The sequence below is a fragment of the Zosterops lateralis genome (assembly GCF_965231275.1).
Source record: "Zosterops lateralis genome assembly, chromosome: 13".
NCBI classification, from domain to species: Eukaryota; Metazoa; Chordata; class Aves; order Passeriformes; family Zosteropidae; genus Zosterops; species Zosterops lateralis.
In genome coordinates this window covers 12,262,739-12,290,660 of record NC_139773.1, presented here as the reverse complement: position 1 = coordinate 12,290,660, position 27,922 = coordinate 12,262,739, and the positions used below count along the sequence as shown (strand labels likewise).

The window sequence follows — 27,922 nt, the reverse complement described above, 5'->3', positions numbered from 1 at the left end:
AAAATTCTGCTGGGTAACTCTGAGTTCACGGTTTCAGACCTTGTTTCTCAGTGTTGTTAATAAAGTGGACTTTTCATAAATTGGTAAAAAACACCAAGGATCTTTTTTATTAACTTCTGACACTGAATATATAATCTTATTTGCTTCAATTTGTTTCCTTTTTTGTTTGTTATTTTTGTTTCTGGCTTTTACCCATTCACATCTATCTTCAAAAGACTTCAGTTTTTCAAAGGAAATAATAATTAAAAAAAAAAAAAAAAAAACCACACACCTTTTCCCCTACTTAAAAGAAATAAAATAATTTAGAAATTACTAGTTCATGTCATGGAATGAACACATAGAAATGTACAAAATCCAGGTTTTTTCCAACCGGCAGAGCAGTGCTGAGCTTTCCAAGGAAAAGTGTTAATGGGGAGCAGTTTCTGTGTGCTGCAGTGCTCGGCTGATCTATTTCTGCCTCTCCCACCAAGAGATAGAATACACATGAATGCTGAGCGCTGCTATCAGTGGTAATAGCCCTTTAAATTGGAAACAATCATGGTACAGACACCTAACAGGCATTCTCTGGTACATAATAACAAGATTGAGATAAAAATCACTTTTCTTAATTCGTTTATTTTCCTGTTGCTACACATGATGTCAACACTTGTTTGTAATTTTATTAAAATGGTGATGTACCCCCTGTTGTGATGCAGAAACAGAGAAAAGTTTGCACATTGCTCTCTTGCATATCCATCATATTTTATGTCTGATATTGATACAGCCCTGCTTAATCTCTCTGCAGGTGCCAGGGTAGAGTCCAGCCCTGTCCCTGCTTTTGCTGTGAGGAGCCCCATTCCGTAGGGTCTAGGCTTTCAAGGTACATAGCTCAGCACGAACTTAACAAAACATGAATTACTTCAGTAACTAAATTGATTTCCTGCTTTGCTGTGTGCTCCTTAAATGACAGGGAAAGTAAAACACAGAGGGTGCATTTCCACCATGACCAGAACACAGTTTTACAAGCAGCGATGGATTCTCCCTCCAGTTGCCAGTGTTATGGATCTCCCCACAGATCTGGAAAGGCTCAGGATGAGATAGCAAGGAAACAGCATATTATAGATAAACAGAGAATAATTCCATTCATTTATGGATTGTTTCAGGGATTCTGAAAGACTCCACTAATACTGGCTATTAAGATAGAGAAGATGGGGAGGAGAGAAAATGAATTCATTTCTCAATCTATTTAAGCGAACAAAGAAATCGCATGTGAAACTGAACAGAGCGTATCCAAAAAGCTCACACCAAACAAAAAAAGGAAAGCAGCTTTATTTTGCATAATTGTGTCTGAATCACAGATGATTTGACAGAACCTGTTCCATTCTAAGCCCCGAGGTCTTATTTAGGCAGAGCACAATATCAAATACCCTGTAATGTGTTTTTTCTGGGCTAATCTAACATCTCACGGGATATCAGGCAAGGGGACAGCACAGGCAGCTGAGTGGTTTCCTTGGTTTATATTCAGTCTTTGTAGGACTTATTCCATCTGTCTCTTGAAAGCTACGACAGTGCACTGTCAGATCTCTCCTGTTTTTTTAGGGTGGCTTCCTTATCTCTAAAATAGGAACGAAATAAGAAATATTAGTGCTGTCCTGGTAAGAGAGAGATAAGGTTTAACCTCTGAACACTTGTAAAGGTCTTCAGAGGACACTTGGAAGTGCCTAATGCTATAAATTCTGGCTTTATAAAGTATTTTACTATAATTAGACTATTAGGAATTTGACCTTTTAACCTTTATGCACATAAGTAACCTGACATAATGGAGGCTCATGGAAAAGCTTTCATGACCAGCATTACCTGTGCAATCTGAACACCAGACTTTGCAGAACCTAAAGGAATTGAGCTATGGCTCTGCAACAAGGTAAGCCACTCCAAATTTTGCCTTCCTCATAAAAGGGTCTAGAAAAACTGTGACCAGGATCCCCTCAAATCACAATGCTTTATCTGAACAGAAGTAAGTTGCATTTACAAAATTGCTGATATTAGCAGTCTAGTATTTTCAGGGTAAATGCCTTGAGATAAGAATTAAGATTGCCTGCTGAGCATCCAAAACTCTCCACCATCAGGAGGCACTAAAGCAGTAAGACACTTGGAAAAACAGCTCCACATCTGATAAGGAAAAGCACAATAAATCAAAGATAAAATAAACTTTCTAGATAACCAGGAGCATTTAGTGCCGTTCTGATTAAACTCCTCTACAGGAAATGAGTAAACACAGCCTCCATGCTTTCCCTGCCTTTCTGCCAATTTGCATCTTAATGGATAAACCGGTTCAGGTTACTCATTCAGCAAAGCAAGGGATTGATTTGCAACTTTTCATTTTGACTACTCCCATCAACTTCTGCAGGGCTGTTCAGGACAACTGAGCACAGCCATGGGCAGGCATTTAAAGATTAACAGGCTTTTGCAGCATTCCAGAGGGATGACAAAGCCACCAAAATTCTTCTTCTTTTCCCCAGTATTTCACACATATTGAAGGGTGATACAGAGCACCCCAACGCTCCTGCTCAGTACCAAAGGTCATGGACAGCAACCCAACCTTCTCCATCAATTTAATGGTGATACAGAGCACCCCAACATTCCTGCTCAGTACCAGAAGGGACGGACAGCATCCCAACCTTTTCCCTCAATTTAAGGGTGCTGCAGAGCACGCCAGCGTTCCTGCTCAGTGCCAAAGGTCATGGATAGCACCCCAACCTTCTCCCTCAGTTTAAATGGTGATACAGAGCACCCCAACGTTCCCGCCCAGTGCCAGAAGTGACAGACAGCTCTCCAATCCTCTCCCTTGATTTAAGGGTGATGCAGACACCCCAGCGTTCCTGCTCAGTACCAAAGGTCATGGACAGCACCCCAACCTTCCCCCTCAATTTAATGGTGCTTCAGAGCACCCCAATATTCCCGCTGAATACCAGAAGTCATGGACAGAACCACAATCTTCTCCCTCAATTTAATGGTCCTGCAGAGCACCCCAACGCTCCCATTGAGTACCAGAAGTAATGGACAACACCACAGTCTTCCCCCTCAGTTTAATGGTGATACAGAGCGCCCCAAAGGTCCTGCTCAGTACCAGAGGTCATGGACAGCATCACAACCTTCTCCCTCAATTTAATGGTGATGCAGACACCCCAACGTTCCCACCCAGTGCCAGAAGTGATGGACAGCACCACAGTCTTCTCCCTCAATTTAAGGGCAACACAGAGCACCCCAACGTTCCCGCTCAGTACCAAAGGTCATGGACAGCACCCCAACCTTCTCCCTCAGTTTAATGGCGATGCAGACACCCCACCGCTCCCGCCCGGCCCCGGACACCACGGACACCACGGACACCACGGACACCGCCCCATTGTCCCGCCGTTTTTGGGGCCGTTGGGCCGCACCCGCCCACGGCCGCGCGCCCCCACAGCCCGAGGGCTCCTCTGGCCGCCCCTGGCTCAGGGAAGTTCGCGCCCCGGGGCCGCGGGTTCGAGTCCCGAGGGGGGCGGGCGGTGCGGGGCGGTGTCGGGGGCCGCCCCCGCCGGTTGTGGCGGGGGGTCCCGGCCGGGCAGCGGCGGCCGCGGGCCCAGCGCACATGTGCGGCCGCCCGGCACATGCTCACTGAGCGCGGCGCATGAGCAGAGGCGGCGCGGGGCCATCGGACATCTTGGGCCGCCCCGCACGGAGCGGGCAGCGCCGCCGGTCCCGGGGCGGGAGCAGCCGCCGCCCCCCGCGCCCGCCCGGCCCGCCCGCCCTGGCGCCGGCTGCCCGCCCCTCCCGCGCCTTCCCCGGGCTGCTCTCAGCATCCCTCCGCCCCTCTTGCATTTGTCTTAATTCTTCTCAGAGACAAGATGGCAACGCCGGCGGCGGTAAACCCTCCCGGTGAGTAGCTGCCGTCTTGCCCCGAGTGGCCCCGCCGCCGGCCGCCCCCGCCCGGCCCTCCCCAGGCCCCTCAGCCCCGGGGCGCTCCCGCCGCTCCTCCCGCGGGGCCCCGGGCCGGGCAGAGCCGGGCCAGCCCAGCCGGGAGCCCCTGGGGGTTCCTGGGGACACGGCGGCGCTCGGGGCAGCCCCGCAGGAATGAAGAGTTGTGCATAAGCAGAGTGGCGGGGACGGGCGGCGCGGCGCCCTGCAGAGCCTGCCCTGCCCTGCCCTGCCCGCCCTGGGGATGAGGAGAACATTGCCTTCCCCTGCCTCTGGTTTGTCAGCCTTGGTGCCGGCTCGTGGAGCCAGAACAGGGTGTTGAAACTGACCAAAGGCACCTCGGCGTGTGCCCGGTGTTTGTTTTCTTTCCAAAGGATGCAGTAAACATTTGCTGTTAGCACTTAAGTTGTTGGCAAAAGAAACTTACAAACATTCTCCCATTGAATTTTTTTTTCGTAAAGGAAGGCATTCCCCGACGTGTCTGTGAGATGTAACATCTGTTTTGTTCACTGAGTGATGGAATAAAGTGAGTTTGGATGAAAGGACAGAGTAGTATTTTGGAGATGTACTTGGGTGAGCTTGGTGTGGATCAACAAGTATCTGACATTAAAAATAAGTGGGACAACGGATCTTGAACTGGGCTCAGTCCTAAGGAAGAATATTGCTATTAAAGGTCAATTCCAGTTTTACTTGTTTTAATATGTGCTTGCATTGTGTCATTTTTTGTAGAGTTGGGTTGAGTTCTGACAATTAAAGGCTTGCTTGAGTAAATGCCAACTAATGTTTAAAGCTTGTTCATTAGATTAAAACGTGCTGTAGTTGGTAGTGTAGTTGTCATACTGAAAGTAAATATTATGATATAAACAATGAATTTGGTTCAGTAAGTGCCAGTACAGTAAGCAGAAACTGATATTTGTCAGTCAGATTAGATTTGAATATCAGAATTATACATATGAAATGAAAATCAATATTTAAAGGAAGGTTATGAAATTAATGCCATTTAGCTTCCAGGGTACCATGTTGTGCATCATAACAACAGAAGAGTTTTACTGCCTGCACTCACAGCTACAATCAATTTTGCAGGCAGAGGAGGATACAAACAGCATTTTTTGACTTGGGTTGGGTTTGCCATTGTCCCATTGGCTCTCCAGGCTACAAACTGAAGGAACAGCCCTGTCCCTTAGAGGTCAGTGCTGAAACTGCTGAGCTATAGCAGAGCCCAGTGCCCCTTTCACACCAACCTTTTCCACTTTCTGTAGCTACCTGCCTGTGGCTGAACCCACAAAAAGATGTGCAGGAGGTACAGCATGCATGGTCTGCTCCTAGCTCTGAGTAGGGCTTCGCCATTGCTCTCCTGTGACCACGCTGTGAATTGAGGGAGTGTGATGGGATTATGGAGGAAACATAAAAAAACGGAAAGAAGAGCCGAGTGTGTTGTCTCTGTGCATCTCTGTGCATGTGGCACAGTGAAAATTAGTTTGCGGTGTGGTCCTCAAACTCTCTGCAGCACAGATTGCTGGTCCGTGGGAAGGATAAGGAAATGTGTTGGTTTCCTGAAGTGAACCGAGATCACTTTCTGCAAGGCTGAGGTTACAGAGCATCGTTCTGCTCCTGTCTGGGCGGCTGGAGCTGATCTGAGCTGGAAGACAAACTCACTGCCTGTTAATGATCCTCCCACGTTTTCTGTGCGTGAGCGTTGTTGTCAGACACTGGGGTGAAGTCACACTGGGGAGCTGTGAGGAGAGGAGACCCTCAATCTGTAGCATTTTTGCTGTACCATAGACAGCAGAAGATAAAGCTATGTGAAATACCTGGACTTGTACTGTGGCTTTTTAAAATCATAATTTGTCGCTGTTCTATTTTTTTTTTCCAATAAGTAACTGCAAAGCAATGCAGAGAAACAGTCAAAAATCTGTAGTGAAATTATTTTCATGCTGTTGTTTTCTCTTGGGGATAGATTCTCAGCTGGGGTAACATGAAAGTAGCCCTGTTAGTATTGGTGAAGCTGTGCCACCTTGCACCAGTTGACTTTCTGATCTGCAATGTTAGAGGAGCACAATAGAAGATTAACTTGTTAAGCCTCTTTAATGATGATTAGAAATTACAATATGATTAAATTTTTATTAAGCAATTGTCTTGGGTTCTAATAACAGTTGGTAATTTAGGCAGGACATTAACTTGCAGCTACCACAATACAAATACATGTGGTTTTAGTCATATTCCAGATAGTGGAATGGGGATTAGTGGAGAGAGAAAAGCTGGGTGCTCTCTAACCACGTGAAAATCCTTCAGTGTGGGATCTCCTGCTGCAGAACCATGCACTGCTCTGTGGCAGCATCTTCTCTCTTGTGTTACATGCAGATTTACCCTTTTTCCCACTGATCTTTTTTTTAATGGAGAGTTTCACTTAGAGGAGTTCATAGGAGTGGGAGCAGTTTCCATCCTTTCCCATCTGAGGCTCGGGGGAACTGCAGTGTCAGGGACCAAATTTGTGGTGGGAGTAAGGCTGGCTCTGTGGGCTTCCTGGGCTGTGTTAGATGTACCCTGATAGTTCTTTTTGGTGAAGGTGTTTGTGCATAGCTGGACATCAGCCTGACACAGCTGAGGGGCTGTGTGGGATAAGCTGCTTCCTCTTGCTGCATGCTCAGCCTTGGGACGGGTCTGGTTGGGAGTGCTGTGTTGGTTTCTCGTACTCTGGATGACGAGCTGAAGTGTGAAACAATACAGGTGTGTGGGAAGCTCATCTGCATTGGCACAAAGCATCACAGTTAATTTATTTCCTCCTGAAATAAGATTGGCATATTAAATGGGATTTAAGAACAAAAAAACTGTGGAGGTGTAACAAGCATTTCGTAAATTACTGCTTGCAGCAAAGTAACTTAGTGCCTTGTCTGTTTTAAATGCATTATTTTTGGAAAGCAAACTTTACCCATAACTATTGCTACTTTGGGTTCAGATTTTACTTAACTTGAGTGTGATACATGAAGTGGTGATTCTTCTATGAGCCAGAGTGGGATGAAAACATAAAACTCTTAATGAGTTTAGGATTTTTTTTTTTTTTTTTCCTGAGACATCCCCTAGTTTTGAGTGATGAGTTCCAGTCTGCTTCAGTCTGATGGGTGAGCAGCAACTTTCTGCTGTGGTCAAGTGATGAGAAAAGGACTGAAAGGCATCCCTTCAGTTCTTCCCAGTGAGGTATCCCTGAATGGAAGGTAGTACACACAGATGCATTGCCAAAATGCCACTAACTCATAAGTCAAGTCAAAAAAAAATAATGAGATTTTGGAGTTTATCTAGAGTTACTTCAGAGGGAAGAGCCCACAGGGTGCATTTTTGGCTAGGTTTTACGATTTTATGAATCCTAAGGGCTGTATTTTTATATTTAATTGAAAAAAAGAGGTAGCTTGAGTTTTTCAGGTAATCCCTAAAACTCCTGTTAGTGATTTCTTTTTAAGCAGAGAGCCCCAAATACAAAGGTATGGAGAACAACATATCCTCAAAAGGACATCTACTAGAAATGTGTAGAAAGAGCTGTTGAGACATGAGAGGAGTTGCTGGAGCTTAGGACATCACTGCTGCAACCACAGCAGCTCATGAGGGGTACCTTCAGCCTATGGCTAATCCAAAATAGATTTAAAAAAATTTAAAAATCAAAAATATATAAAAATATATTTTAAAATTAACTTAATAATATTAAATAAGCTTTCTTTACTTGCAGTTTGTAATGAGTTAACAGTGATTTTTCTGTCATATTCATGAAGACTTGTAACTCAGCCCTGCATCTGAGTTCTTGGTTTTTAGGTAGGTGCATTGGGTTCTGGGAGGTGATGTTGGTTTTTATGTGTTTGTTTGACTTGGGAGTTTAGTGGGATAAATTATTCTTCTATTTGAACTAGGTATTCTGAGAACCAAATTATTTGTTACCCAGTCCTACATGTGGGCTGAAGTTACTAAGATGTTAAATGCGGTGGAAGAATTTTTTTGATGCTGCCCAGTTCATATTCTCAAAAAGAACTGGCTTTCTGACATTCTGGCCATTCTTTTCTTTGGATTTCAAACAGCTTTGGAATTGATGATTAAAAAAAAGAATCTACTTCAGTGTTTTAGATTTCAAAATCGTTCAACTCAAAGCCCAAAAGTTGTTTTTTATTTCTGCTGCTTTACCCTTCATTAGAATACAGACTATCCAGTAAACTAAAAAATCAATTTAACAGCATCCTGGAGTGTGGTACTGATGGAGGTTGTAATGAGCTCTGATGTTTCTGGTATGCAAAAAAGTAGTCATCATTCTAAGATAAAGTTAAAAAAAAAAGGGTTTCAAAATTAGAACACTCATTAGCTAATGGGAGGTTTACATTGCAGATCTTTTTCTTCTTGTGTTCTTATAGCTCTTGTACTGAATTGGTCCTTAATTCAGTCAAACTGGTATGAGATGGTATGAGATGCCAATGCCTCTTGAATTGTTCTGTGATAATGTTTTGTCCTTCAGGACTGTGTACTGAACAGTAACTGGCATTGAAGAAATGCCATTGTTTTTATATTTCTACTGTATAGGTATAGGGCATACAACAGATTTCATCTCTTCTGTCACAAAATAGTTATTTAAAATTTGTATTTGTAGCTTGTGGTTAGTTCCAAATATTTTTTCCAATAGAATAATGTTTCCCTATTCCTCTAATAAGAATGCAAAACAAAAGAGATAGTGCTGATTTCTGTAATACCATATGGTGTTGCTGATATTTCTTAGCAGTAAGGAAAATTGCAATAGAGATTAGGTAGAAAAGAAAAAAAAAATGTCCTTTTCAAAATAGTCAAGGCAAAATAACCCTGTTGATGTAGTGATTATTGTTATTAAGAGGACAGAAATGGGGCTGTCATTATGAAGATGTATTCAGAGATTATGCTTAAATGGTTGTGAAGATCAGATATGTGTGTCGTTCAGAGTAATTTTGGGGGGCTTACTGCTTCATAACTGACAAGCAGGAATGGAAAATGTGTTAATTCAGTGCTACCTGCAGAAATTACAGTGCTATTAAAATTTGCAGTAGAGAAGAGAAAGAGGGGTCTTGAGTTTAAGAGATGGGAGTTTAGATCATGGCTCTTGTTGTAGATCTCTGGCAGATTTTCCAGTCTCTCTATAGCAAAGTGTCTTTGGCTGTGGCCAGCAGCCTTTAGAGGTGGATGAATCAGCTCAGGATGAGCTGTTCTGTCTCACCAGCTCTGGGGGGAGCAGAGATGCTCCCCTGGGTGCAAAAGTGTGCAGATACCAACCCCAGCTTCTTCTCTGACTGTAGGGATGTGCTCAGTAAAGGTGGTGTGGGAAGGAAATCTGCAAAGCCAGAGGTGCTCCTTCACCATTCTGCAACATATTTCATGTGAAACATTTCATTTGCTGGACGACACGGGCGAAAATGTGACATTCCAGAGATCGTGGGTGGGTGCTTGCTCTAGAAACCATTGGTACAGTTTACTTCTTGCTAACAGTGTTTTCTTTGTTCAGCTCGAAAGCATTTCCTGTCTCCCCGTCTGTATCAATCATTCTGTCAAGTGAGGAAAAGAAAAATTCTGTGAGGCTGCGTTTGTACATTTTATTTGCCTTCTGATTATAACCCAAGTAAGATAAAATGCAAAGAAAAAACTTCAGAAAAATAATCCTTCATCATCTTCCATTGTTTCAAATAAAAATCCACATGGAAATTAATTGATGGAATAAAGCTCCATGGACCATGAACTTTCTGTCTCTCCAGGGAAGAACTACTTTGTCACAAAATGTTACAGGATTTTGGCAAGATCTGGCCTTTAATGTGCAGAAATTACATGGTTTGAAAATGCAGGATGAAATGGGAGAATGACAATTTTTTAGTGAGAGCTGATTCAGAGTTTATTTTGGATAGTCAAAATTTCAAATGGATCTCACTTTTGCTGTTGGCATGGATTAGTGGCCGTAGTCATGCGATGTGTAACGAATTAGAAGCTGTTTTCAAGATAGATGTAATTTCCTTTTTTTTGTACCCAAAGCACGCTGGTCTTCCTTGAGCGAAGCCATCTGCACAGGGAGAAAGAGAAATCCTTTCTTTTGGATACTCTACATATTGATGAATGTTTCTAAACTTTCTGCTTCCTCTCTCTTTTTTCCGTCATCATTTGTTTCCATTTTGCTTATCTTTGGTATTTCTATCCTGTAGTTTCAATCCTGCTTTTCACACTTGTGTCTCTCTACCTTTCTCGCAACTCGTGTAACTACCATATTTTCTCTGTGCTGAGCTTTGTATTGACTTCTCAGCGTTGTTGAAATGTAAATGAATCCTGGCATTGTGCTGGTGCTACTCCCAAGTCTTTCAACAGCTTATAAATTCAGATGCCGTTCTGTAGGGAGCATCTGAAGCCCCCCTTAGAGAAAAGTGGTACTTTTTCTGTTCCAAGTAGCAACTGTGCTGCCTTCCCTGCAGCCCAGCAAGGTACTGTGAGGTGTGATCAGCTGGGTCAAATTAGGGACCTCTATTAGTTTGCATCTGCTCTGGATGTGTGTGTGTCGTTGTTTTGTTCAAGGACAGCTCACAGTATTCATTTCAAATGCTTAGATCTGGGCTGCTGCAGGTTTTTCCTCATCTAAATGTCAACCGCGTGTGACAAGTAGAATAATATAAAATAATTGTAATTTTTTCTCTAATCAAGCACAAGGGGTGTTGAATTGTTTATTACTGGCTTTGCCAGCATGCAGATGGAAAGGCTTTTCAGGTAAGTCGCTCATACAAAATGCCTAAAATGGATAGTAATTAACAACTGGCTCTTCATTGGTATGTTAATTACGCTGCCATTTGTCCTGGTGCCTGTCGTTCTTTAAATGTTCAGTTACACTGAACTGAAGCGTTCACTTCCTGGCAAACACAGAATGTATCAGAACAGTTTGACTCTCAGATATATGCAAATATTTTATGGGAAGAGGCATGCCAGTAAATCACTGAGCTGCAAAGAACAAAAACACTGCATATTTGTATTCCTCAGAGGTAAAAGCAAAACCTGTTTCTGAGGAACCTGCAGGCCTGATTTTGAAAGATGGTCTCTAATACTTTCCTAGTACTAACCCAGAACACAATTCCAGACAAGTAGGTAATTTTAGGAACTTGTTACTGCTGGCTGTTTCTATTAGTGAAGGTAGGTGGACATCTGGGTGCTGTTAGATGCCCTTGAAATGCATATATTTTAAAACTGTATTGCTTATAATATCTGGATGGAAAACTCAAACTGAACTGGAAATGCTTTTAGAACTTGGGATAGAACTGATTATTTTGAATGCAAGACGAGTTAAAGTAACTTATGAATAGATCACAGCAGTAATCTCTGTTCTTACTCAATTTACTGTTTAATTCTTTTAAAAACAAAGATTGTCTCCTGTTTTCTGGACTGTGCTTTGCAGAGTTCCTTCCCCAATCTCTACAGACTATTGCAATAAGTAAAAACAGGTTGTGATGCCTCCAGGTCATCCAGTAGTGAGTGTCCTGAACAGGGCCAGGCATACATTGTGTGAGTATGAGGCTGGTATTTTAATTTGCTGAGCTTCTGCCACTCCTGGAAGGTGGTTAATCAGCCCAACACACAGTGATCCTCACAGGTGGCAGAAGTCAGCCCCTGAAATGAGGTGCTGATTGTAATAGGAGCTGTGGGAAGTGGATTATGGCCATAAAATTAGCTATTAAAAGGCACTGGCTACTGTGTGTCACTGCCCTCTGCCTCATGTTTCATCCTTCCTTGGACAAAAAATTGTGTTGCTGTTAGTGCTGCCAGGCTGAGCTGGATTTCCATTGTGTTGTGTCCAGTAAAGTTGCCAGCAAAGCTCCTAGCTCCATTTTGAGCCCAGCTCTAAACACTTAAAGTAGTGATAGCTAGAAAAGCTGAGGTTGAAATGATAAATTCTTGTGTTCCCAGTCACTGAGAGGTGGCTCATTTAGCACCAGTCCATGGAGGTTGCCCTGTGAGAGTTTGGGATAAGAATGGTTGGTCTGTTGGCTACTCCTGTGAGTCATATTTGTGTCATAGTATATGGCACACCAGTGTTTTCCTTGGATTTAATTTAAAATTTTTTGAGCACCTTTAAGAGATACCCTGGCCCTCTGCATGTAGATGTCTCACCCTGAAAATATTTTGCACCTTCTGTAATAAGCAATGGTTTGACCAGTAGAAAACAAGGCTGTATAATTAGAACTTCCTTTTATTGTAATGAGATTTTCAGTGTATAGGAATATAATGGCAAATTATTGGAGCTATGTCAAGATTTCAGTGTTTCAGAGATGAAAGTTCTTCTGCTAAGTTTTTATGTTTTTATCTAAAATCTTAAACCAGGCAATTTTTCTGGTTTAAGGGAAAAAAAGAAAAAGTAAATTTATTTGGTGTGCAGTAGAGTTTGTGGGAACAGAAGTTGCAGTGAATTTTTGCTTACCAGTGAAGGTTTGAAATATGCATTTTCATTGTTGAAATGAAAGTAAATGAACCATCATTAAGAAAAGTATAGGATCATTTACAAGCTCTCTTATGAGGACTGGAAAATAAGAATACTTTCTAGCTCCATTTCCAGCAAAGGGGACAGTGTACTACTGGAATTAAGAATGTCTTAAGTGAGCATAACAATCTTCCCCAAATGCCAAGTGTTGAGGCCTACAGCATCCAAATTTTATAGTTTTCCAAAACAAGTTCTTAAAAATGTGTAGTGTCTCTGTGGAGTCTCTGCCATCTGTGAGTTAGGGTTGGTCCAAGTGAAACTATTTCTCTGGAACTGGATTCTCACTAAGAACAAAATGTTCTAGATCAGACTACATGGAACCCCTACCAAAAATACCCCGTTACTGTCACTTGAAAATTAGGTATAAAATTTCCATTATGGATAGATACAGAGTAAGACAGCAATAGGGAATTTTTCTTCCTTCTTTGTTGTTGATGATCACTGTGAAGTACTTGGATGTATATGAGTCTTTGGGCTTCTTGTAGTTTATTCATACTTGAGATTTAGTTCTTGAATGATCACAGATGTTGGATTGTTTTTCTTCTAAATAAAACCCGAGTGTTCCTGGACTTTCTGTACTCTCTGATCTGTTTCTGATACACTCAGTGAACATGTGCCTTTCCGAGATGCATTAGTCTTTTGCTTAAATGTATCTTGATACTCTTCAGATAAGCTAACATTATACATGATTCCTGAGTCAAGGCTTAATCATATTTTGTTTTAGTGGTGTCTTCCTCCTGCTTCAGAACTCTTCGGTTCTGAACTGTAAATGGGACTGAGGCTTGTAATGGTCTTTTGTGTTTTAGAGGAAGCTGCCAGTCTCAGTACCTTTGCTCTCCAAAGTGTTCCCTTTTGTCTCCCTCCAGGTTCCATGCATGTTTTTAAAGAAGGAGGCATGTAAATATGTAAATAATGTTTGAGGTTAGGCAGCTATAGGGTGGCGCTGTAAAATGAAATCTTAGTGCTGGTGTGCAGTAGCTGAATTAAAAGGTGTGTGGTTTTACTTGTTGGCATTTTGGTTGAGTACTATCAGCTGGAGATGTGTGAGTGGGTGGAAAGAACAGTAACGTGGAGTTCATGCTGAATTATGTTTTGCTGGAGGAAAGTTATTCATTAGTCTCATAGCTGGCACATGCCTCTTTATTCCTTCTCTAAAGTAGTATCTGACGACTTTGATGAAAAGGTTGATATGACATTAAGGGATTGGTTCTGCCTCATCTACTGATGTGCAAAAGCCTTTCTGCCCTTGGCAGAGCTGAGTGAGACACAGGCAGCATGCCAATCTCCACTCTGCTCTAGGAAGGGCATGCATGTGGTAAGTGGCTCAGGGTTTGAGGAGCCTTGGCTCCATCTCTGAGTGTTCCGTGTGGAGGTTAATGATGATGTATCCAAGTTTGGCTTTGGGGCTCGTTGTGTCTCCACCTACACCTCTCTTGGTTTTTCACGATGATCCTAAGGACAGAATACTCTTTCGTCATTGCCGAATTTAAAATGAATGTGGTGATTATGAAAAAGAGTTTCAGAGACCAGTAAATTGTTGCTGTGCAGGAGAATCCCTGGCTGCACATCACTCGTGTACCACTGGCTGCTGCGTGTCTTGAGGATCCACCAGGGCAGGAAGGCAGGCTCGTGGTACAGGCTCTGGACGGGGTTCAAGTTTACTACAGGCTTCCTACTGAATCCCTGACAAATAACATTCACATGCCACAATTAAGTCGTCTGACTTTTGTTTTCATTTATCTTACCAGCAGTTTGCAAGTCCTGTTTATAAGACGGTGTAATTTGAGATGCTTTTTTCGTACGTGTCAGTTGTAAAAATGACATATTTGTAAGATGCCTGTGCTGGGACAAGCAGAGAATGTCTTTCATTGTGATGTACTAATTGATAATGTTTTATTAATAGATTTTTATTTCAACCATGTTTATGTTGGATTAGCAAAAAAATTTTCCCCCCTTTGGGAGGAAACAGAGAGAGAAAAGGAAAATATACAGCTTTCTCTCTGCAAACAGCAGTTATTATTTATTTCAGGCACATGAATAACCATTCATTTGTATTTTCTTTACAGAGTAAGTAGGATATTTGGATAATGTACTTTTTAAGTGTCTTGGCAGAATATACACGTGAAAGATAGTTATTTCAGTGCTGAACTAGCAACAATCCACCTGGCTTTAAAGTATTAATATAGGTTTTACAACCTATATCTTGTTGTCTTATGGTTGCTTTTGGCACTTAAATTTGCCTTTGAAAATGCATTAGTTTATTCTCATGCAGTTACAGTTTGTATTAAGATTGAGAGCAAAATGTACATTGCTTATACACGAAAAAGGTGATCAAACTATATGAAAAACACAGGTGCACTGAATGAAAATTATGAGGTAGTTTTCAAGTGTTTATTGTACATTTGCAAGTTAAATTTAAAAAGTAGGAAAATGTATTATATGGGGGTATTTGGCTAGTGAGTTAAATCAAACTGCTCTTTAAATCAAATCAGTGAATTGTTTCTGGAAGTAAATACATTTCCAGAAATGAAATCATGATTCTTTCTAATGTTGAAATGTTAGGATAAAGTATTTGTAGTGATTTCTTGGTAAATACATGTGGCTGCCACTGGTTGTTTGCTTTGTTGTGTAGAGTCCCTGTAGTAGCTGGGACCTGATTGCCAGGTTTGGAATTCAGACTAATCTTGTGTGTCCTGTGTACTTGCCTGGGCTGCTCTTCAGTCAGCAAATAGCAAAGCTAAAACCTTACTTTGGTCAATATTTACAGACAAACATCAGCTTGTTTTCTGACAAACATCCAGTTTGTTTACAGTGAGGGTTTTTTCAGTATCATTCTTCACTTCTGCATTTGATATATGCACGGAACTGTCTCTTTGCTTTTGGGAACAAGTGGCTTGTAATGGATGTCAAATCATGTTTAATGTGAATGTGGGGACATAGAAAAATAATGCTTTGTCGTTGTATGTTTTTTTTTTTTTTCCTTGTTTAGTGGTTCACTCATAGAACATCCAGCAAATCTTGTATTCTGTAATTCTGAAAAAGCAAGTAAGAGCCATGGCTATTACAGCTGATCACTTCAGAAAGTCTAGTACAGCCTACATGGAAACAGCATTTTCTCTTACCTTAAAACTTGTAATTTAAAAATAAAGCATGGGGTTCAGTTTTTTTGAAATATGTTCAGGAAGTAGCTCTGGGAAGAAGTTAGGCAGAAAAAAGATGTTTCAAAATTCATGACAAATTCTTGGGAGTGTAGGAAGCTAAAACGAACACTAAGGAATATTCTTCAGCAGAGCTTTGTAGTGTTTGCATTTTCTACATGCCCATGAAGGTTTCCATTATGCTGTAACATTGGGGTGTGCCATTTAGAACATTTATGGGAATGAAAAATTCTAGAAAGTAACAACAACAACAGCAAATGCTGTTACCTTTGAGCACCCAAAAGCTTGTGAGCTTCTGTTATTTTTTTGTTATTTGCAGACATGAAATATATAATATGTGAAATTACTTAAAAGGAAGAATGATCTGAAAAACATTTAGTGAAGTGAAAGGGCAGGGAAAAGTAGAAAAATCATTTAAGACCTTTATTTGAAATGTTGGGGTTTTTTTTTGCTTGCAGAAAAATTTAGGGTTTGGGAAACTCATCTGCAAAGGGGAGGGTAACTGCCAGTGTGGGTTGGTGCATCATATTAGTTAAGACATCAGGAGATGTTCTGGAGGTTGTCCGTGTTGGGAATTTAAACTGAACACATCCAGATTGGGGACAGGTGCCAGAGGAACATTGTGGGAAGACTGGTGCACTCTTTTCAGGTGCCTTTTCAAGATTCAGTTCAGTTTGAATCTGGAATTTTCTTATCCATAGCCCGCTTCCATGGTCTGAAGGTTGGACTGCAGTATTTCATAAACTGGGCAAGGAGTTTGAGAATTAATGGCTGGAGCATACGAGCAGCTTATTCACTTGTACACCCCGTTTGAGTCATATTTTTTGATCCTTCTTGCTACTATGGGAAAGTGAGGTTGGCTATTTTTTTCAATTTTTAGAGAAAAAAAAATTATCAGAAGGTCTCCTTTGACTTAAAGGAATTTCAGACAGGCATAAAATGAACTGAGTATTTACAATGCTGGTGCTCAGGCTGGGTGTTTGAGAGAGAGTTAAATATGGGTTTTTTCCCTGCAATTTTTAGGCAGAGAATATTGTATTAGAAATCGTGAGAAAAGGATGAAATATTAAACCACACCCTATTTTTAGAATGTGTTTTTGACAAGTACTGATATTCTTTTTAAGGTGTTTCACATAAAAATTCTTATTCTTAGTAATGAATTGGGGTGTGAAAACACCTGAAAGGCCAATTAATTATCATAACATCAAATAAGCATCATTTGCTTGTTGATCAAGCAGAACTGAAGTCATTAGTGCTATCAATAAAATGCTGTTTAATGAAAACAATAGCATTCTGATTACCCAACAGTGCCCAAGGACACCGTAAATTTACTGATAATTAAGTATTTGGTAATGCAAGTTGCTGTTCTGAATGAAATTTAAAATTAACATACCCTTCTGAGGCACACTTAAAAATCTTTGTGATAAATAATAAAGGCACTTGAAGGACGCGAGTCAGTAATTTTCAATGAATAATTTGAATCAGGGTGGTCCATGTTTTATATTTTTGTCTGGACTGTGTTGCTCCCGAGCTTTCTGCCTGGAATGGGGAATGAATGTCTTGGTCTGGTGTGGTGGGAACAGCACAAAGACCTCAGTTTGTCACCCCAGTGTGGTCAGGGGCTTGCAGGGCAGCTTGTGGGCCACCACCAGAGCAGTGGTGGTGGGTTTGGTGGGATGGAGTTTGGCAGTCACCATTTCCTCAGGGAGAGGATGTACAAAGCCTTCGTGGTGTTTCTTGCCAGCCCCGGGGTGAGTTGGCTCAGTGAAGCTCAGCAGAGATTCCTGCAGGTGATTGCCCCATGCTCTGTTGTAGGCAGGTCAATATTCTCTTTTGGTCTGCCTCCATGCATTTTCAAATTTTTACATTTAGGATAAATTATATAAACTACTCTGAAAATTCATTATAAGAATATTTTTATGAAACAACTATAAGAGGAGACCAAGAATTTATTAATTCACTTGAACGTTTCTGCTCATTATCTAAGAAATATGTTGTTAAATTTCTTCAAATGTGAACCTAAAGGTATAGTCATAAATACTGCCTCTCATGCTTGTGAAATCTGATAGCTGATTTCTTCTGTAATTAACAGAAAATATGCACAAGTGATATTGGCAATGACTTTCATGTGAATTCTGTGCATTTCTGGGTAGAGGAAAAAATGAAATAATTGAGAGAAGACATTGGATTTCTGGGAAAGCTAGGCTGCCACTGATCGGCATTTAGTTAAAATCCATTTTGGTGAATGTTCTGGACAGATTTATTACCAATTATCTTTATTTCTTTGCATTTATGCAGTTATTGACTATGTTTTATGTAATTGATAGTTTAGATCGCTGTTGTCTTGTTATGATGTAAACTCAGCAGAGCCACAGTATTGATCTCAGTGAGGTTTTTTTTCTTACATACACCACTGCAAGTATTTTAATAGCAGCTTCAAATAATTTCCACAAATTGGCTGTTGAACTTGTACGTGAACAAAATAGATTTGTGATCAAACACTGAAAATGCTTGAAATCTAGACCAGCTTCTCTGGCTGGAAAATAATTGCTAGATACATAGTAAGAAGCCAGAGTACTTGATAGAAGACTGTGGAAATACTGTTTTAAAAGAAATAGTTTGAAGATGAATGAACAAAAATGAAGCCTCAAATGATGACATAGTGCAGATGAACTATTGAGCAGCTACTGCTGTTATTATTTCTTTATCATGAAACAGTTACAGAGGAATTTATAATAGGAAATTTGCTTGCAAATATTTTTTTGATGATTATAGAGGAGGGAAAGAAACAAGATGAGTTTAGGAAAGAACAAATAACAGTGATGGTATAAAACTAATAATCAGTGATCCAGAGCAAGGACATACAATGGAAAATGCTTGATTTCGTTGTTAATGAAATAAAATAATAGCGGTTATTGGCTTATTTCCTATCTTACCTTTGTAGAAGAAAAACACTTAAGAAATGCTCTGTCTGCTGCTTCTGATGTAAAAGCATGCTGTCTTGTCCTGAAAGTAAAAATTTTCAAGCCCAGCAAATCTTTTCTAGCACTGACCAAAAGCAGGTGCTTGAAGGAGTATAAAATCAGAGGAAGGATGTGTGGTGCTTCCTTCCCCTGGCTTCCATCCCACCCTCCAGCCATGTGTGACCCGGGGGCTTCTTGATCCACCCGTGATGTTTGATTCATAGAGCTCAGTGAATTTCTTTTCCACAGTTTTGGATAGGCTCTACATAAAACCTGTGTAGTTTTTTATGGCATCCACAGATGCCCCTTGTAGGGGGTTTGGGGCATCCAGAGATAGTTGTCAGGAAAGTTTGGCAAAAATACTAAAGGGTGTGGGAAGGTAAGAAAGGTTAGAAGGGGGAAGTTGTGGGATTAGTGTGACAGTGGTTGAAACACTTTGGCATTGCCTTTGGGGAGTGGGCTGGCTTGGGGTGACTCCCAAGAGGGGACAAGCAATGCAGTGGGAGGAGGAACCCAGGCTTAACTCTTCTGGTTTGTATATATATGTGTGTGTATATATATGTATATATGTGTGTACAAATATCTATGTCTGTATCTGTGTGTGTGCATATATTTATGTATGTATATATATAGATGTCTGTATGTATATATTTGTAATCATGAGAGCGACCAGCAAAAACTGGATGCTGTGCAAGGCAGGGGATGAGGAGTGGTTGGATGAGAGGGCTTTTCCTTCTGTGTATACAGAAGTCAAATCTCAGTAAATCTTAAGGATGTAGAGGCAGATATGACAAAACACATCCATAACTGAAATCACAGTGAAGCTGATAGTATGGCCGTGTGGGTTATTTTTTTAACCTGGCACTTGCCAACTGGGAAACTCTCAATTTCTTCTCTTTGCTTATTTACTGAGCAACAAATTTTACCAGGCCCTTTTAACAATTAGTGCTAATACTGTGGATAGGGCTGTATGCAGGTGTTTTGCCTAATTCAGGATTATTGTGCCTGGCTTTAGTGTAGCTTTAGCTGGTCTTGCAGCTTCCACTTTACCTCCTGATGTTTTACTGGATGAAATACAGCAAGTGTTCTGTTTTAAAAAGGGAAAAAATTGTCCTGTACATGAATTTCTAATTGAATGCCAACCAAAACAAGCTAAATGAAACAGACTTGTTAAATGAAGAATTAATGGAGTGAGCATGATCTGTCTCTGAGAAACTTGAAAGAAAATCCTTAGAGTTTATTATTTTTTCTTCATGTTTGTTTGCCCGGGCTGGGTGTGTGCTTGCACAGTTTTTGTGAGTTCATTAATGGGTCAGCTGTGAGTAGTTGTACATAACAGAACAGCCATATATGCTATTTGCTAGGTCTGCTACTCAGTAAAAATTATGGAAAATAACATTGAATGTTACCTTCTGTTTCTTGCACATAACTTATAATTATGCAGTTACTTTTGGCAAATACAAAATGTCAGAGAAGGAGGAAGAATCACCATTCATTTCAAATTAAAATGATGCACAGTTTGGGGAGCCCTGTTTTTTGGTGATTTGCTTGGTACTTTTGCCACATGTCAGTAATATCAGCCAAAATAATGCCAATAAAACCAGGGCAAATGAATGCAGAGACAATTAAATGTGGAATTATGTTGTATGATTGTATTATCACGTCTATAGTGGCTGAAGATCAGGTAGGGTCACATTCAAGCACCTTAAATGGTCCTGCTGGTGTTGTCTGCTGTTTTACTGTGACCCTTCATGTAAGCTAAGCACCTGCCCCTCTTCTTTTAATAATGTTTACATCAATTCTGAAACAGCCTTTCAAAGTCAGATTTTCATCCGCTGCAAACTGGCCTTTTACAGTAGCTGCCCTACTTCCCTGCCCGATTTGCTTGTGCACTTTCCCACTTGTAACTATTTATATCTGAGACATTTGCCAAGTGTTGGAGGTTCAGGTTGTGATTTCAGTGTGAGTCTACCCCAGGTCCTTGGATTTGCTTCTGGCTCACTCCTTCATGCACTTGCAGACTTTGGATGTGAGAAATACTTTTCTTCTAATGAGTCAGTCCATCATAACCGTGGTGGAGACCTGGTTGCTCTTCTTGAGTTAAAGCCCCCACTTCTGCAGGGGGAAGGATTATCACATTTTAGAGGCAGGCCAGGTGCTTTAGGTTCAGGTCAGTTTTCACGTTCATTCTGCAGTGCAGATACAAGCCTTGTTTCAATTCTGAGAGAGTTTATTGTTTTCCAAGACTAGAGACATATTTTCAGAACAGGAGCCATTACGGCTTCTTTTTTAACCTTTGCTCCCTGTTTTGAATTTCAGCAACCTCTTTTCAGGGAAATGGTCATAGTTGGGCAGGACTTGTCAGCAGTTGGATGTATTGGGTTATTAAAGAGAGTACAAGAAATAGTTCACCTCAGTCAGAGGCTGAATAGGTCATTATGAAGAAGTGGAAAAATAGCAGGGAAAAATGCAGGGGCATAAGGTGCCATGCCATTTTTCAGGAAGATAGGAGGAATGAAGAAGCAGACACCCTTTTCCTTCTTTCCAGCCTAACTTTAAGTAGCCAAATGCATCTTCTGTCTGTGCTTCAAGTTTAATTTTTAGTCTGTAACATTCCCTGCAGTAGGTGCAGAGGTGTGACTCCTGTCTTCTTTTGGACTGTGCTAAAGGGCATTCTGAGTTGGTTCAGTTGGATATGGTTTGTGTTGGTCATTCAGGTAGCGAATACGAATGTGGTCCACATCCCTTCCTTACTCCATGATGTTTCTAGAAATCTTTGTGCCTTGACCCACAGGGTGGATATGGATGAATGGAATTAGCAACATGACTGGAATGAATAAGGTGATTAACACGAAAATGGGAAATGAAAATAAGAAGTACTGTCAAAATAGCATTCACAATCACCTGGTAATATATGAAATAATTTCTTGGTTTTGCAGATCCTAAGATTGATGTTTCCAGAATGGGGTTTTTGGGTACTGTGGTTTCTGCATGGGATGTCTAACTTCGGATGCTTCAGAGGATCCTGGTTTATAGCACTGGCTGCTCATCCTGCACTGATTGGTCTCACATTATCCCTCAAGCTGAGCACTTGAGCAACAATTGCCCTACAGTTGACCAAAACTCTCTTTTGTCACAGTTTACTTCCAATTCTTTGTCTGCTTCCCACCTTCTTTTGCACATCCAGGTAGTGTTGTTGAACTGTGGGGCACACAGAAGGGTGTGGATTGCAGTGAGATCCCCACGTGGATGGCTTTGTGTGAACACACCAATCAAGTCTCGAGGCACCCTAGAGGGTTTCACCTCTTTGACTTCAAAACTTGCTCTTCCAGTCTGCTGGTGGGGTATATGGTAAACACCTCTTACAGTGTGTCACTGGTGTGGCATCTCCTCCAGAGTCACAGCAGAGAAGGCAGGGAGAGAGGTAACTGGATTTGGCCTCAGGAACACCAGTTAGGCCACTCTGAAATGCCTGTTCCCAGTCTCTGCTGAACAGACAGTGCCCCTTCAACTGAGCAGCTCAATCTCATCATCTCCCCCCCTTCGAGTGTGCTTAACATTCACCTGTGATGCAGGCAGAGGATAAAGCTCTGATCTTCATTTCGAAAAAGAGAACGTTTCTCTAGTAACTGCTCACCACATGCCCTAATTTATCTTCAGGATTAGGGGTGGGCTCCCCGCACACACCCCAAAGCACAGGGCATTGTGGCAGAGAGGAACATTTTTAGCTAACTAGGATTTTTATATTATTCCTGTCTTAGTAGCTCTTTCCAGAACCTAAATGGTTAAAGTAGAAAATGTTAGTAATTTTGCTGCAAATAAATTGATCAGTATGCAAGACGGTTGTCACCGGCTGAATCATGGTCCACAGTTAAGGTAAACAGATCTGTGATGACATTTTCTGAGCAGAATACCAATGCTGCTACATTTCTTCCCAGAGGTTTCTGACTCTTCTTATATGCGGATAAAATTTCTCTCCCAAGAAGGTTTTGTTCACAGGAAAGAAATAGCATCTTTGTAAGAGTCTTCCTAAAAGGTGGGATTTCTTGTGTTTTGTGATTTATTTGTAATCGTAATTCTGTCGAGAGCATGGCAAGGAATGTTTTTGCTTTTCTGCATCTCCTCTCTGTACAGTAGATGTTTTTGATGTGGAGTCTATTTAAAGTGTCTGGCAACGGAATGCAAGTAAAACAGTATTAACAGAGTTATCAGGAACAATGAAAAACGGGGGTATTTTATATTCTTTGGGAGTGAGCTCTGTTTTATAATCTCTGTAGTTAACACGTAAAAGCAATGACTGAATATACAGCTAGATTTTTAGCATTAGTGTTTCTGTGAAATATTTTTGACTACATGATGGCTTCGTATTTTTGTTGGCATATTCTAAAGTAAGTGCTATGATATATAGTTTATTTTGAAATGTCTCTGTGCTAGGCAGAAAATCCCCCTTGCAATTGACTGCAATCAAAACCATTTAGCTGAGATGCATCTAACTCCCGTATGACTTCAGGGTAGTGAAAAATACAGTTTCTAAAGAAGTTTTTGAAATCTCCTTTCTTAGAATATTTAAAAGAACATTTTGAAATCACTGTGTATGATTCTGTTGATGGGATTGGGCACATTCATAATTCTGTGTTTAGCCTTAGATCCACATTTACTTGGAGGTGATTGACATCTCAGCCGTTTTATGGATTACTGGCTGGAAATCTGTCACATTTGTATTGATAAAAGTAGAATTTCCTCTCGTTTAGTCAGGTATTGGTATCTGACTTCAGTTGTGTTTGTTGCAGTAGATGCTGAAGGATAAAGGAGCTCTGTGGAGAGCATGCTCTGTGGTACCTGACATGGAATAGCAAACCTGGAACTGATCCTCACAGCTAATGTCAGGGATTCAGTGTCTCTGGGAGTTGGCAAAACCATTTCTCCAGTAGACTTTGGGTTTAAACCTGGCCCTGTTCATGTCTGCTGTATTTAGGTGGGGGAGGTATAGCTCAAGTGGCTGAAAATAGTGTAATAAACAGGACCTTTTGTAAGATAGACTTAAAAAGTCTTGTCATGCACAGCATTTCAAAGCTTCCCAGCAGGATGCATGGCTGTGGTTTGTGGAGAGGAGCAGAGCAGGGGCCACCATCCCTGAGCTGTGTGATGCTCCCTGTGAGGATACATGGCCAAAGAGCTGCCCTTCTCTGGGGGATATCTCAGCAACTCACAAATTGGTGTCAGAGACAAGATAGAGCTGCATTTCAGGCAGTGGATCTGGGGTGGGGCTCAAGATTTAAAGTTTGGGCTTGAGAGCTGTGGTTTAATAATTCCCTTGCAATAAAGAGAAGTCCAGGTTCATCCTGGCACACTGCACTTTTCAGTAATTCTTGCTCTGATTTGGGTTCTTGTGCACTTTGATGGTGTCCTTGTGCAGCATTTAGCTTGCTCTTTGTGCTTTGCTTTGTGAAATGCACAGCAGCTATTTCTTTTGCAGATCTATGTAACAGCTTGAGATGAATGTGGATTTTTGGGGGAATGAATCCCTGTATTTTATCCCAGTATTTCAATGTGCATTTGCAGATTACCTTTTATTTCAGAAACATCCGTGAATATTTTGGGATTGACCTAAATGTGGCACCTAAGTAAAAATGTAATGTCCGAACTTTGAATGTTCAGCAGTGAAATTAAGTCTGGACAGAAATGGAGGGACTAATTCTGCTTTTACATTGTTCTTGGATTAATGTGGCTCCTCAGGGATCCCCAAGATAAACATAAATATTAGTGGCAGGATCTGGCCTGCTCCCAGATATGACAGTGATAAGACAAGAGCTGTTAAATGTCTAGCTGGAGGAATGTTCACTAAAGATTGAGAGTGTTGTGCTGGGTTTTGTTCTAATAACATTTCTGTGTTCTTTGGCAGAACCCTAGGAACTCTCTAACCTCCAAATGAAATACTGCACACATTGTTTCAGCAAAAAAAAATTATTTCTATTTGACACTAAGAAACACCTTTTAAAGATTTTAAAGAAATTTGTTTAGAACACTGGCTTGATGGTTACAGATGATTTTCATGAATGTTCAGCTTGACCTTGTTTCACTTGCTGAGAATTAGACTCCTATGTTCATGTTTTAATTTTGAGTAGAGTAAGCAACACTTGTTTTATTTCCATTGGCAGAAGGGGAGTCCACTCTTTGAACACTGAACCTCAGAAGGGGAACACCTTGCTTCCCAACACTTGTTGCTGCTGAAACACTTCTGTGAACATCATTGTTAATGTGTACCTGGACATGGGCTTAGATAAGCCTGGAAACAGGATCTTTATGATTGTTGATCTCGCATGTCTTTTTGTTTTATTTTTTAAAATATATCTGTAACCAACTTAATGCTGCAGGTCTGGGCTTCCCTACTAATTTATGCTCCAACAGAGTAACTGGGACTGCTCTAAATTTACGTAACTATACAGTCTTAAGACTATCTTATGTTATTTCCTTTTTTGGTCTGTGTCTGATGCATTCTCCTTTTTTTTTGTTTTGTTTATGCTAATAGGCTCCTTGGAATGCTTCTCTACTACAGTATTTCTATCTGAGACTCAGTTTATGAGTGTAATTTTTCTTCTCTCTCTTGTTTTCTTTCCACAGCATACATAGACAGGTAACTTCACAGATGTTTAGTCAGAGAAGTAGCTGATTGTTCCATCAGATTTTGCTTTTGGCTCTGCCTTTCCAGGTTGGCCCTTGTTTTTGAGATAACATGTTTTTACTTTTATCACCAGGCATACTTTATAAATATAAAAATATTATCAAGATCTGCTTTTTTTTTAATATTCTCATGAACGAGTAGAGATGAAAGTAATTTGGGAAGCAGTTCAGATCCATTCCTTCTTCTATCCAGATGTTCTTGCAGCCTTCACATCTTTTGTGAGTTAAGTTATTACAGCCACAATCTATTGTTTACATTTCTGCACAGCCATCCTGCTTGGATAGAGCTCCTGACACCCAGCTGGCTGCAGCTGAGCACTGGGATCACTCTGTCACCCCTGTCCCTGAAGTCCTGTTGTGCTCTGGTGTCATTGTTGGTTCACCAAGGAAGTGTGTGAGGAGCTCCACTGCTGCCCTGGGTGGGTCAGGTTCAGGGTGTCCCATGCTCCATGGTGCTGTTGCCCTTGCAGTTGCTTTCTTTGCTCTGTGGTTTGAAAGAGACCAAAGCCTCTTGGTTTCTCCATCTGGAGAACTCTTAATTCTGTTGTGTTGGGAGAGGGAGCCTGGGAAGCTGAGTGCTTTTGTCAGCAGTGTATGTGCACCTCGAGCACCTCAGGAGAGCTGCAATGGCTCACACCATGGGTGATGTCTGTGACATGGGAAGCTCTGAAATGGAAGGGTAAATTGTATGTCTTACACACTTGCTGCACATGCAGGTCGGTCACAACTTCACCACACTCTCAGAATGGAAATTCTTGTGATTTGAAGGGCCTGAGCCTTTCCTCCCTCTTAGCTGAGCTTTCATGTGATTGAGTGTCAATGTGTCCACTGATGAAATTTTTTTTTCTTCTTGTGCTCGTATTTTGGAAATGGAAATTTTTGAAGATCTCTTTTTAGAGCAGTCAGCACAATGAGCTTGGTTTCATTCTCCCAGGACTGTGATGACATATCTGAAGGCTGATTTGTCTAAGGAGTTACTTTCTGTATTGCACCATCTTTGATGTGCAATTCTGTGGAGTTAAGATACCTACACAGTCATTCTTTATCTTATACCCTGATAGACAGATCTATTTGTTGTAAAATGTTTTCTTTCATGTGTTTTTGGACACTGACATAACTGAAACTCTGGTTTGGCCATTCCTTTAATCTTTTTTTTTCCCCTCATAAAAGTACACAGTTCTGTTTGCCATTCCTACATGAATCTTGCTAGCTGCCCTTGCCTCCTGTATTTTCATGCATAAAAGGCTGAATGTAAGAGCAGAAGAACAACTCATTCTGCCTATCCACAACCACCTGAATTGTACAATGATCAAAACTATCTGTCTGGGTCTCCCTGACTTGTCAGTGGTGAGAGCAAGGGCTCTACAGAACGAGATTTGCTCAACGTGTTTTGGATGCACCTCTTAGCATGGAATGCATAAAGGAGAGCTTTGTTTCCTTTTTTTGGTGAGCTGTAAAGTTACCTTAAACAATTAGTTTTGGCTTTTGGAGTTTTAAAAGTAGGTGAATATAACCCTTGGTGTGATTTTCATCATCTTTGCTTTAGATTGAGGAAGATGAGGTTACAGGAGTTTCTCATCACAATACAGTATTGTTCTTACTCTTAAAATACTGCTCAGAGACAATCTGAAATTGTATTACAGTTACTACTTTAAAAAAATCTCATCTCCTTGATGATCTATACTGTAATGTGTTTCTGAGTGACGGGGACACTTTGCAGGTAGATTTATTATGGTCTTTACCATCTGCTTTAATAAAGGAGTGAGCAGAGCCTTCCAAAATGACCTTCGGTTCTATCCATGAGAGATGAGTTTGAATATTATGAGTGAATTATGGGCATGAGACAGCTGAGGGTACTTATTCTGGAAATAGTGATTTACCAGTTGTTTGCATGCTGATGCTTTTATTTGTCTGGAGGTATGCTAATGTGCATTAATGTTGTGTTTCCACATAGCTGCAGCTTTAGCCACTGTGCAACTTCCTGTGCTGTGGGGGTGTAGGCATAGGTCTCATTGTTTGGCCTTGCAGACTTTGTTAAAAAATACTGGATTGCTCTGTTGCTTTTTAGTTGAAAAGGAGTTAATAAAACTAAATGTACTAGAAGAAATTCATGAAATCAGTGAACAGATAAAATGTTATTATTTGAAATGCATAATGTTGCATAATGGATGTGTATAAAGTGTGGCAGAGATGGAAGTGCTCTCCAGACATAATGAAAGAACATGGATTCCTGTTTCCGTAATTGAAGTTATTTCATACTTATCTGTTGGGGGAAAAAATAGCAGGATTTTTTAAACAGATTTGCTTTCCATTAGTAATTATATTTAGCCGTAGCTCCACATACCTTGCCAAGCTTTTTTAAAAAAAAGTTGGAAGGAAGATGCATTTTCTTTCAAGATAATTAAATGTTTTGACTGTAGATTTTGCCTCCAGAGTGAATAAAGTATATGTGCATTAGAAAAGAAGTTTTAATTGCTCATATAGTTTATAAGAGCTATACAGAGGAAAAACATTCTTAATCGCATCCTTAATAGTGGGATAGAAGAAAAGGGTATAAATATGTTATATTCCACTTTTCTTTTTTGAAGTGTAATGAACTGTTATTAATAGACTTTAGAAGTACTTGCCACTAGCAGTCTGAAAACCATTGCATAAGGTGAGCTTTTGCAGTTTCTCACATCAAAGTTTTG

The 27,922-nt window shown here is 40.8% G+C and overlaps 1 protein-coding gene across 2 annotated transcripts in view; it reads left to right on the top strand.

The window, feature by feature from the left end:
• The first annotated feature begins 3,785 nt into the window (after nucleotides 1-3,785).
• ARNT2 (aryl hydrocarbon receptor nuclear translocator 2) overlaps nucleotides 3,786-27,922 on the top strand; it is a 97,660-nt gene continuing 73,523 nt past the window's right edge. For both annotated transcript variants that reach the window (XM_083871175.1, XM_083871174.1), the window contains exon 1: nucleotides 3,786-3,894. In XM_083871175.1, the coding sequence (XP_083727301.1) occupies nucleotides 3,864-3,894 (31 nt within the window). In that variant the 5' untranslated portion in view covers nucleotides 3,786-3,863. The remainder of the gene's footprint in view (nucleotides 3,895-27,922) is intronic.